General features: G+C 41.8%; 1 protein-coding gene across 1 annotated transcript; it reads left to right on the top strand.

The window, feature by feature from the left end:
- Positions 1–142: 142 nt before the first annotated feature.
- Positions 143–12,643, top strand: wdr91 (WD repeat domain 91). The gene is made up of 18 exons (XM_084934565.1): positions 143–428; positions 2,482–2,618; positions 2,828–3,007; positions 3,087–3,294; positions 3,411–3,493; positions 4,524–4,633; positions 7,421–7,592; positions 8,527–8,718; positions 8,898–9,070; positions 9,179–9,233; positions 9,337–9,432; positions 9,788–9,882; positions 10,269–10,422; positions 11,357–11,465; positions 11,589–11,701; positions 11,827–11,934; positions 12,136–12,225; positions 12,342–12,643. Exons 2-18 carry the CDS (start codon positions 2,496–2,498, stop codon positions 12,504–12,506), a joined length of 2,226 nt encoding a protein of 741 aa, XP_084790691.1. The 5' UTR covers positions 143–428; positions 2,482–2,495; the 3' UTR covers positions 12,507–12,643.
- The last annotated feature ends 50 nt before the right edge of the window (positions 12,644–12,693 follow it).

The raw sequence follows: 12,693 nt of genomic DNA, 5'->3' as shown, positions 1-12,693 counted from the left end.
ACTTTTAACTACTAGAAGGGGTGACATTTAGAGAGGAAAACACACACAAAAATGCTACACTCTTTGTAACATTTTTGCAGGTAACAGCTGGTATATCCGGCACAGGTGTATTGAGACGTGCTGACCGATAGAGGGCGCGCAGGTCGCGCAGTGTGCGGCTGCGTTATACGTTAGCTCATCACATGACTGTCAGGAGGAAAACTAGAGCAGGAAGAGAGTTTTCTTTCTCTTTGTTGTTGTAAACATTTAATTTTCACAATAAGACGGAAGAGCAGTTTTGTGCTCTGAAGATTCATGGATCTAAAAAAGCGCAATTCTGTTTCTGGGTGGTGACGGTTCACTTTCATGGTGCTGAAACCAAAAAAAAAACCAAGCCAAACTTCGCCTTAAATTTGCTTCATTTAAAATAATCTGGAATATCCTCCGAGGTACGTAAATGTTAAGACGTGATTTTATGATTTATTATGTTATAGCATAATGAATGTTAATTCTGCCTGCATTTGGCCTGTTTAATGTGAGAGATTTTGTGTAATAGTGATTGTAACGTGTTCCAGTCGATTGTTCTGGTGGCACACTTGATGCTAAAATGAAGCTAACTGCAGTTCCTGTGTCTCTTCAGATTTACAATAATACATTTTCTGAAATCAGTCAATGTTGACATCGTTTGATCTTTGCTGGGATGGATTGTGAATCTGAGTTTAACCTTACATTTGCCGTGTGTACCAATTAAAGAGATTTTCTGGCCGAAGTGTTTTTAGCAACAAAAAGCGGTGGAGGACATCCAAATAAAACCGTTACATTTACAAAAATGATACTTTATATTCTGCTTCAGACTTTTAAGGATCTAAAGTACACTTTCTTTTTTTCTTTTTTGTAACTATCAACGTCCCGCTGTGGATGCATAACGGTGATCTAATGTTTTAAGTTAGCGGTCAGTGCATGAAGAGGAAGTGTTTTAGGGGAATTATTGCTAATGGAGTGAACGCTACTAAAGTTTAAAAAGAAATTGAGCAATATTACCTCTTACCTTCTTCATCCTTTAGTTGAGAAAAATGACATTAAGTGGGTTAGATTGTCATGTTAATATTGTGATGTCAGTGTTTTGAAGTCTGTTAAATAATCGCTGACATACAGTAACTAAATACATTTACTCAAGTAGCTCTGCCTGTTTCACAGCTCAAAATAATCCTTTTTTAATTTTACTGTCTACAGTTTCATGTCACTTGTCTCAAACAACCTGCTTTAGCTCCTCCTACTTTAAGCCACCTTTCTTCTGATTGGCTGTCTTCTGTAAACAGAAATTCTGTGGCGAGATGACTAGAAATAAGGAAAATAGGTCCACTTAATCTACTAAAATGTGTAGGAACTTTATACTGAGTAGCGGTGAAAAAGAGAACATTCTGTCTGCTTAAAATAATGTGTGGAAACTTTAAGGTGGTCTGAATCCTTTCTTCATCTACCTTATTTCTAAACATTTTCATGCAGTGATGTTTATAGATTTTTATTCTGAAGAAAATGTATCCGCACACTTAGTAACCTCAGTATTAGCAGAGGTTGTAAACTAATGTACCAAAAATAGCCCCCTCCAGACCCCCCCCTCCAAAAAAAAAAAAAAAATCCCTGTGCAGGTGCATGATCAGTTTCCTGGCTGGCTGGCAGGCCACAAATGGTTCCTTCCTCTCACCCTCAGCACTGGAGCTCCATAAAATTAAGGAGAGCAACTTTGAGCTGAACTCAGGAAACCAAGGGGACCATGAAAAAACAGCAGAGTATTATTCTACCCTCTCAGTATAAATCGGGCCTAGGTAGAGAAGGTGGATAACTTCAAGTAACACCCTGCTGAAGAAATCCCATCAAGGCTTCTACAACCTCAGGCGATTAAAGTACTTCAAACTCCTGCTCAGGGCGCTCAGGAATCTCTGCACTTCTGAGAAGGGTGCATCATTCCCTGGGCATGACCACTTATCCATCAGGAGAGTAGTTGATTCAGCTGAGAGAAGAGGATGTGTACTTCAGATGATGCAGATCTAGAGCCGAGAGGATCGCGGGAGATTCTTCCAGCCACCCTAACAGCTGACTGCCATTGGGGAGACACTACTGTGTGCTGTTTATGTGCTGCCAGCACAGAAACAATATGGAGAAGCTTTGATCTTCATGCCATCAGACTGCTAAATGAGACTGCAGCTTAAGCCCACACCACCCACTACCCACACATTACTCAGCTACCCAGTGAGATCAATGGTTTGAATGTCTGTCAGCTAATATTAAAAGAAAAAGTTGATTGGAATTCTTGTGTTTATGTCTTCTTCTTTATTTGTGTACAGCCAGAGTGCTGGATATTATACTTGTATAAATGTGTATGTAAGAAATAATATTAAAACCTGAAGTTAAATGTCTCTGTCTTTAAATTTTCAAAGAACCAAATGACTACAGTAGACACAAACTGAATAATCATAATAAACGCTGACTTGTTCCCTGTAGGGTCAGAGGTCACCATGGGCTCTGCAGTAGAAAGGACAGATGAGCATGTGAGGGAGTATCTGATCTACCGTGGCTTCACCAACACGCTGAAACATCTGGACAACGACATAAAAGCCGACAAGGAGAAAGGCTTCAGGGTATGGCTGGCAGAAACGTTGTTGGATGTATTTCTGTTTCCTCACAGCCTCACAGTAAAATAGTCACATCATCTGGAAGTTGGAGAAAGGAGCTAGCAATGGTGTGAAGGGTTAACGAAAAAAGCTGCTATTTCAGGTTTTTGAAGAAGTTTCTTCTTTCAGCAGAAAAAAGACACTGAATAACTTTTCATTATTTTTGTGCTGTGCAGGTGGATAAAATCATCGATCAGCTGCAGCAGTTTGTCCAGAGCTTTGACCTGGCTGGTCTGAAGGAATACTGGCTCTACCTGGATAAACGTCTGTTCAGCAGACTCGAGGATGTTTACAGATCCACCGTCAACAAGCTGAGGATCAGCCTGTACAGATACTACATCATCAACACCGTGCAGGTATCACCTCGTGGAGAAATCAGACATCCTGCTGCGTGTTTCTGAAACAAAGATTTAAAAATCTATCTCGTCCTTCCAGAAAGGAAACCTGGAGAAGACTCAGGAGTTTTTCCAGAAGCAGGCGTCAGAGCTGCAGGGTCAGGCTGAGTGGCGTGATTGGTTCATCCTGCCATTCATCTCCTCCCCTGAGCAGAACCCCGCCTTCTGTCAGTACTTCTCCCGCCAGTGGTCTGACACCTTCCTGGTTTCACTGCATAACTTCCTGTCGGTGCTCTTCCAGTGTATGCATATCCTTGAGTTTGAAACACACAGCCAGCCATAATATTCAACATGCTCTGACAATTTAGAGGCGGCCACACTGATCTGCTGGAATTCAGTTTTCAGTCCTTAACTTGTTTCCCACCTCAGCCTGTCCTCCTCAGCTTCGATGCTGAAGTCCAGAAGATGACCTGCCTGATGGAGGAGAACGAACAGCTCCGTCAGCTGGTGAGAGAGTGCATTTCATTTTAAATTAAATCAATTTTGCATGAATAATGCAAATGTAGATTTGTTCAAAAAAGCTACAACTGATCCCGTCGTTTACTTTTAATCACCCGTCATGTAAATTAAGTCTCATTATTTAGCTTAAAAATTAATTTCAATGGGTTTCCAAAAGTTCTGTTTACTAATTAAAATCAAATCAAATCCTATTAATTCTCACTGTATTAATCCCATGATTTGGCCACCACTCCGTGCCACTTTATTAGGTACACCGTACTCCATTGAACCCCCTTTTGCCTTCAGAATCACTTAAATTCTTCATGGAATATTTGACAAATGTCCTCTGTTAGGTGGATATCAAGTGACTGTGGAGGCCATTTAGTATAGTGAACTCATTGTCCCGTTAAAGAAATCAGTTTGAGATGATTTGAACTTTGGAACATATCAAATTGTCCCAAAAACATCCATTGTAAAATGTTACATTGTGCTTGCGGAAATGGTTGACAGCAATGCTCAGGTAGGCTGTGGCATTTAGTTGTTACTCATTGGGCCAAAAGTGTGCCTAGAAAATAAATTCCACACCTTCCTATCAGCTTGAAGTAGCTGAGGCACTGACCTCAGCAAGACATTTCGATTGAGAAAAGCCACTCAGAGGATATTTTCTACTCTTCATCCCATTCTCTGTAAACCCTAGAGATAGAGGTTGCGTGGGAAAATCGCAGTAGATCAACCTGGCACCACCAACCACGCCACATTCAGAGTCAGTTAAATCCCATTTGTTCCTGATTCTGATGCTTTGTTTGAACTTCTGCCGGTCGTCTTGACCGTGTCTACGTGCTTAATTGCACTGAGTCGCTGCCATGTGATTGGTTGATTCCATTTTTGAACTAACAAAAAGTTGGACACTAGTACTTAAAAACATAGACTAAGTGTAAAAGTTTTTTCATGAAACAAAGTTTTAAAATGTGATGTGCTCCATGCTGAGCTGTAGTCAGGGTAGACGTTACGTCTGACCTGTCTGCTGTATCTTCGCCAGCTGTTCGCCCTGCAGACGGAGAGCCGGGATCAGAGGGATAGAGATGAGATGATCCACCACAAGCTGCCGACATACGTCCAGAACATGGACCGACTGGGAGACACTGAGCTGTGAGAGACTAACATCACTGTCTTTACTGATGACTAACCACAGCAAAGATGGCTGCCATTCTGTCCATTTTTAAACACTGCCAACATCATGATGTTTTTAACCATCAATAGTCAGCTCATTTCTAAAATGAATGCCATGCTTTACAAATTACAAAGTATTTTTATGGAAAAACTGGCGTATTGTTCTTGTATTTATCACTTTGAAACTCTTAATGTGTTTTGTGCTGTGAGTTGCAGATGGCAGCCATCTTAAACCTTAAAATATTAATCAAGATTTTTATCCATTGCAGCTTTGTGGTTTCGTTTGTTTTTATTTTGTTTTCTTAAGTTACATTTTAACACAAAGCACAGAACGAACATGGACTGATGTTAGCATGGTTCAGGCCTAAATGAGAACTAAGGTTGTTGCACTTTTTGTGACAGTATTTATTTAATAAATGACGTAACCTCATATCTTCATATTCAGGCACTTTAAATCAAACAAAACTGAGTTATTTTATATTTATTCATATAAAAAAACTATTTAAAACCATATTTTAGCTAACGTATTGTTGCCAAAAATGCCAAAATATTTATGCTGTTGCAGTATTTAAACTGTGTGCTGTAATGCGGTTGATGTTTCACAATAAACAATTCACCTGATGAATTGTTCCATTGAGCCATTTTTATTTATTTATTTTTGTTAAACTTCCAGGCGATCGATAGACCGGGCCAGCAAATACAGTTCCCCAATAAACTTTAAAATACTCTAAAAAAATAAATGTGATTGACAGAAGTATCTTTTAAGAAGTTAGTTAAAGCTCCTCATCTGGATCGTTGAGGTGGCTTGAATGGATGTGGGACCCGATCTGAAATGGACCCAGAAAAAACCCAAACTCAACACACTTTTTTTTTTTTAATGGATGCTAAGGGATTAGTTGGCTGATGATGGCTGATGATAAGGCAACCTAACTTTTGCAGTAAGTGTTCTTAGACTTGTCAATTACACATTCATTATTTCCTCTTCAAATGAATAATTCAATGCATGATGGTGATAAACCACACCCACCAAGTATTGTACACAAAAATGGTCTTGACAACAAACACATGGTGACCCATTTGGTTCTGAAGTGGACTGAAGAAGACCTCTAACAAGAAGCCCTTGGATCCATTCATTTTCTTCTGCTTATCCAGTTCAGGGTCGTGGCTGTGCTAAAGCCTGTCCCAGCTGCCATAGTGCCATAGGGCAAGAGGTGGGGTTAACTCTAGAAAGGCAGCCAGACTGTCCCAGGACCAACACAGAGAGACGGACAACAATTCATACTCACATTCATACCTAAGGTTTTTGCATTACCAATTAACCTAATTCCATGCATGTTTTTGGACTCCAGGAGGAAGCCAGAATTCCTGGAGAAAACCCACGCAGATACTGGAAGAACATATAAACTCCGCACAGAAAGCCTGCAACCAGATGGTGGATTTGAACCCAGGGCGTTCTTGCTGTGAGGCAGCAGTGCTAACCGGTGAAGCAAAATCCTTGTGGTTCTGAAGTGGGTTTATGAAGACTTTTACCAGGGAGCACTGACTTGATTTCCTACTTTTTTGGAGTAACTAAAATACAGTAGACCCAAAAAGATCTTGACCAGAGATCACTGATAACAAAGCCACGATACCCCACTTGATTCTGAGTAACTGAGAAGCCTGGGGACCAATAAAGATCTCTACCAGGAAGTAAAGGAGCCCTGGCAACAAAGACTATTTCTCCCACCTATTCACAGGAAGAAGCAACACATCTTTGGCTGAGGATCTCAGACTGCACATAGGTTTTTGGGCCAACACCCCCCCCCTCCTCAAAAAAAGCTACTTTCGTCTGTGCCCTTGTCACAAGAGGTCACCACAGCTCTGCATCTTTGATTTGGCAGAGTTTTATGTTGGATTCCCTTACTGAAACAACCCCAAAGGGGATTTGTGTCTCAATACAGTAAAATCTCAAGCACGGTTATGAAGAAAAAATCTTCAAAATTGAAAAACCAACTGGTAAGCATAGTAGTCAGGGTAGAAAAAAATAAGTTTTTTAGGCAGTCAAAAGTCTAACCTTATTTTTTACTTACTGAAAATATACAAGTTTTAATGACCTAAGTATCTTTGATAGTGATTGGTCCATTTATAGAGGTCTCTGTTGGAAGGTCATAGCAAGACTGGACAGAAATGGCCTGTCACACCTTGGTTTTGATATTGTGCAAACAGTGTTGTTGCTTCATAGTGAGAACTGCTCTATAAGTCCAATAAACAGCAACCGGCGAACCAGCAGCACGGTCATTGAAACCCCACGAACTATTGATGCTCATGGGGTCGAAAGGCTTGCTGGCAAAGAGCTACAAATCATTGAAGACCTTGATGCTACTTTTTGTCAGAAAGTGTCAGAACACACATAGTACAGCTCTACTTGTTGCAAATGGACGTGTATAGCTGTAGACCAGTCAGTTTACACATGTGGACACCTGTCCACCAACGAATGTTCACCCAACTGGACAAGTGAGCAGCGCAAAAGGATAAATGCCAGATGCATGTTCATCATGTGCTTACAAAGGAAGAGATGGCAATTATGTGATCAAGACAAGTCGGCATAGCCAGTATATCTTGGGTTCTGGTGTTTATTGTGCTCACTTTAACTAACTATCCAAAAATTGTCGCAAAACTCATACCCTTTCATGGCAATGGCATTTGCTGATAGCTGTGGTCTCTTTGCTTGGATTCAGTGTAGTAGTATGCTGTTTTAAAACTTCCTTTCTTTTTTTCTCTTTGTAGGGACTTAGTGACGAGCCAGCGAGCTGTCAGCACTGCCACCACCCCTACCAGAAACTTCTTCTCAACATTCCTACCACAAGGCAGACGTACCCCAGGGAAACCAATGCAAGCCATCTCTGGGTCCTCACCAAGCCAGGCAGCAATGGGCAGGAAGGACCCACTGAGTAATCAGGTGAGCACAAGGAATTGCCAAATTCACAGATTTAAAAAAGACCTTGACTCACAGACTGGATGGTTGTTTATTTAGCAAAATTGGGTTTTTTGCAACTAGTGAGTCAGAGACAGGTCATCTTATGTTCAAAAGCTGATGATTGTATATGGAAAGTGAAAGACCCTTTACTTTAGAAATTTGGTACTTGGGACAGTATACCTTCTTCTGAGTTACCATCTCATCAGGAAGATGATAAAGACTAACAAACCCTAATAAAGAAATGTCTCCAACTAGTTGGACTTTGATGCTAGTTTCTAATGTTGCCCTAGCAGTCTACATAGTCAAATGTATGGGGTATCTGGTTGTTGTTATGGGCTATTTGGCAACAAGTACAACTGTTGTAAGACCTTGGATTGTATTGTCAGTAACAAGTCAGACTTGTTCCTGTTGGAACTTAGTTGGGGAGATCTGTTATGTGAGGTGTGTCGGGCATGTGCAACCAGAAGGAGACTCCCAACACAGATCCAGGACACACCAGAGAGGTCAAGTCTTTTAATTGGCTTGGGAAGATACAAAAAAGCTGAAGTCAGGAGTAAGGGAGGCCTAGGCATCTTTGCTTATACTACCAATGTGATCTGGACCCAGATTAGTGATAGAAAATGGATAGGAAATGGCAAAGATTCATGATGTACAATGGGCGGTAACCAACCTGTCCAATAAGAGATGTCTGTTAAGGACTCTGCAGCAGACTAAACTTCACACTGATTCAGGATCGAGGCTTGATTGGGTTCATTGGGTGCGTCCATTAGTATAATAAATATTGGGTAATGAATTTGATATTTTAATTATTTTCTACCACAAAGTTTGAAAATCATTCCCTCAGAGAGTAATAGCAAGCTGCACTGGTGTTCCAGTTTTCTACATTTACGGTTGTAATCATTTCCATCTTTTTTAGCCTGTGAAATCTAAAGAAGCAGGCCAAGTTAAGGAGGTGAAGCCAGCATCTACCCAGTCATCAACCAGTGAACCAGTGAGCTCCCAGTCCCAGCTGTCTACAAACCAGTCAGGGAACCAGAATTCGAGACACAAAAGAATCCAGGATCATGAGAAGGAGAGGAAGGAGCTTTTCTCCAAACCACCACCGCAGGTATAGTTGCATCCTTTAGATATGCAACAAATGCGATGCCCTTAGTCTTACCTTACCTGTGGAGGTAAAGGTCAGCTATGTTCAAACAGTTTTGCGAGTGGTCAACCTGCACTTTGAATTAGTATGCCGGAAGACAATAATCTTTTGGTCTGGTGAGCCCTTTCATGTGTTATCTTCAGACATCAGAGAAGAAAGGGGAGCTGGGGGAGGTGGAGCCTCCCATGGAGTCCTCAAGTGAACCTACCGATTCCTCAAACAGCAGAAGCTGCGGTGCAAGCCAAGAGGAACCTCCCTTCATTAAACTCAGCCAGGAGGAGTACGGAGAACACCACTCATCCATCATGCACTGCAGGTCTGTCTGTAACATTTTCACAATTCACCCACTTTAAGGATAAAAACAAAAACTCAGCCTTAATCAGTCTTTTTTTTTTCTTTCTGTTGCCCTTCGCTTGTTTTCAAGGGTTGACTGTTCTGGTCGCCGTGTCGCTAGCTTGGATGTTGACGGAGTCATCAAGGTAAACCTGCATTTCATAGTCTTCAAGCTACGGTATTCTAACGGCATATACTGACAGAAAAACTCATGAAAGACTTCTTCCTCTGCCCCTCCTACTCCGTCAGGTGTGGTCTTTCAACCCCATCATGCAGACCAAAGCCACCATCATGTCCAAATCTCCTCTAATGTCTCTGGAGTGGGCCACCAAACCAGACCGACTGGTAGCAGTGTTTACTTTCAGATACATTGATTTTATAAATATTCTGATAAGGTAACATTTTACCATGCACTAGGTCACCAATGATCCACCTAAGACTAGGGTTAGGATTTCGTTACTTGTTTTCAGACAGTTGTCTCTAGTGCAATGCATACAGAACAATTGCACTGCCAAAATTAATTTACAAGACTTAATTTGAAAGGTAAAATCTCTTAGTTCCTTGATATTTGCCTATTTAGCACTAGTTAAAACAAAAACCCAACCCTAAGCCTAAACCCCAAGGTTGCTTGTGACCTAGTTGATACACCAAACACATCTGTCCAACAGTAAAATGTGTGTTTGCATGTGTGTGTGATCAGTTGTTATTAGGCAGCGGCGTTGGCACAGTACGGTTGTACGATACGGAAGCCAAGAAGAATCTCTATGAGATGAACATCGACGAGGCTCATCCACGGTAAACCTGCATCCTGGAGCTCCTCACTAACATAATTAGGACCAATTTCTGCCTCTTTGTTGGCTTTGTATTGCATGAAAGTGCCTCCTTGCTGAGACAAAAAAAGTGTCTAAAAGCTGCAGCTCAGGAACTCAGAGGTTTTTATGGAGCGCTAAACTGAAAATCTGATCCAAATGTGGTTATGTTTCAGTATCAGTAATGTTGTTATGTGCCAAAATTAATGTCAACCCATCCGATAGTGATGGAGCTAAAATGGGCGGTGCTCTTTTATTTTATTGCATTATAATTTGACCAAATTGAATGGAACTACGTCCATAAACTAGATTTACTGTGTCTTCAACAGTCGAGGTCATCTCCATATGAGAATGTATTTTTCTGCCTTTCAGTATCTTGTCTTTAGCCTGCAGCCCCAGCGGTTCATCATTCGTCTGTTCAGCTGCAGCTCACAGTCGATCTGGAAGTGGCGAGTCTGCTCCTCGACTTCCCATAACGGTGTCTGGTCAGCTGCTGCTATGGGACACCAAGACTGTCAAACAGCAGGTGGTTAACTGATCATTTAGCTAATATGTCTGCACATCAGTCCAAGACCAGGAACAGAAACCACTGGGTTTAAAGAATGTGTATTTAAAACCCCAGCTGTAGCAGAAAACTGGAGCAATATAAACTCCAACTGCACAGACTGAGTCAAGGCGTCCAGTTCAGGTAGCTGACGTGAAGCCTCAGGGAGCTAGCAGCTCAGAGGGCAACCATGTGTCAATCAAAGTGGCCACACCCTTAATTTTATGCTGCAATGGGGGTCAAAATGGTTTATGTATAAACACATTCATAAACAGTAGTGTTATGACCTTTAGAGGGCAAAACTGCTTTTTAGCAGGCTGTAAATGTATTTATTTCTCCTGTAAAGCTGGACGTTTTACGCCGAATAAGTCTATGGCAGGGGTGGCAAACTCCAGGCCTCGAGAGCCGGTGTCCTGCAGGTTTTAGATGTGTCCTTGATCCATCTGATCCAGCTGATTTAAATTGCTAAATTACCTCCCCAACATTTCTTGAAGTTTTCCAGAAGCCCGGTAATTAACTAATCATTTGATTCAGGTGTGTTGACCCAGGGTGTTATCTAAAACCTGCGGGACATTGGCTCTCGAGGCCTGGAGTTTGCCACCCCTGGTCTATGGGACTGATTCACTGCTAGAGTGAGCCTCCAGTGGGCATGATTAGAGCTGCAGTTTTTGGCACTTCAGCCCTATAGGTGCTGCTTAAACTGTGTTTGCACATTTTAAACAGGCTACCTGACTGCTCTAGCAAACCTGAAACCTGTTTCCAAGAAAGGTTTGGGTATTAACTCAACTTTTCCTCTGTTATGTGCCTGACTGTGAGCTCCAATTCAGTTGCCTGACAGTTTCAGTTAAACTAGTTAAACTGCTCTTTTTATTTCCTGCCTGTAGCATAATCAAAGTTCTGACTTTCTGTCTTTCAGCTCCAGTTCTCTTTGGAGCCAGAACCAGTAGCCATAAACTGCACAGCCTTCAATCACAATGGAAACCTGCTGGTGACTGGAGCCGCTGACGGAGTCATCAGACTGTTTGGTCTGCGTTCATACTCGATTCATCCAAAGATTATTTTCAAAGAGGATTAATCTGTGGCCTCTTTGCTGTCACTTACCAAAACCCAAGTAAGTTAAATACATTTCTGTCCTCTGTCTTCTGTAGATATGCAGCGGTATGAGAGCGCGATGAGCTGGAGAGCTCATGATGGGGAAGTTTACAGTGTGGAGTTCAGCTATGATGAAAATACCGTCTTCAGCATCGGAGAAGATGGCAAGGTGCGTGAAAGCCAGAACTAGTGTAGCTCCGTCTGTTCTCCTTATGTTACTCAGGAAAGTCAAGAAAATATGTGTGTGTGTGTGTGTGTGTGTGTGTGTGTGCACGTGTGCACGCGCGCATGCAGTTTATCCAGTGGAACATCCATCGCTGTGGGGTTAAGCAGTCGGAGCAGATTTTACCTCAGGACGCCACTGGGCCCTTCGTCCTGTCGGGGTACAGCGGCTACAAACAAGTAAGCAGACCTGCTGGTTAATTTTCAAGACAGCACTTCATTTGATTTCATGACCAAAGCTCAGTAGAAAGCATTGAATTCTACAAAGTAAATTAAACTCTGTTCATAAGAAAACATTTTTTATAGTTCAAAGAAGTAAAATCACCAAAGTGAACAATTTGGGGTGCTTTTTTCTAACTTGGTGATATAATTCTTGTTCAGGTTCAAGTCCCTCGAGGTCGACTCTTCACGTTTGACTCTGAAGGTCAACACGTCCTGACCTGTTCTAGCTCCGGTGGACTTATATACAGAGTGAGTACACCTTCATGTCTGTCTGTCTGTAAGTATAAGTATAAGTAAGCAAGCATTCTTTAATGCTTTAAATGTGTTTTGTATTTTAAAAAAATTCCTGGTCCCTTCTCTTCCAGCTGGCCAGTGGGGAGTCAGCTCTGGAGAGGGTGCTGTCACTGGGGGGGCATAAAGCACCAGTGGTGACCGTCGACTGGTGCTCAGCAGTGGACTGCGGCACCTGCCTGACAGCCTCCATGGACGGGAAAATCAAACTGAGCACGCTTCTAGCACAGAAGTCCTGACTGGGGACCTAACGGAGGTCCTCTGTTCTTGTGTGTCTGTGCAGTTTCAGAGATGAAAGGAAGACTCGAGGAATGTTTCATGATACAAACAAACCTGTTTTTAAATCAAATTAGGATTAAAATCTCACTGAAGGTTCCACCGTAGAGCTCGATTCTTTTGTTAAAGCTGTATTTGTTGGTGTTTTCA

Source organism: Perissodus microlepis, chromosome 7, assembly GCF_051167445.1.
Source record: "Perissodus microlepis isolate ML-2025 ecotype Zambia chromosome 7, ASM5116744v1, whole genome shotgun sequence".
Lineage (NCBI taxonomy): Eukaryota > Metazoa > Chordata > Actinopteri > Cichliformes > Cichlidae > Perissodus > Perissodus microlepis.
Note: the sequence above shows the minus strand (reverse complement) of the source record. Positions and strands in the feature narration are given on the sequence as shown.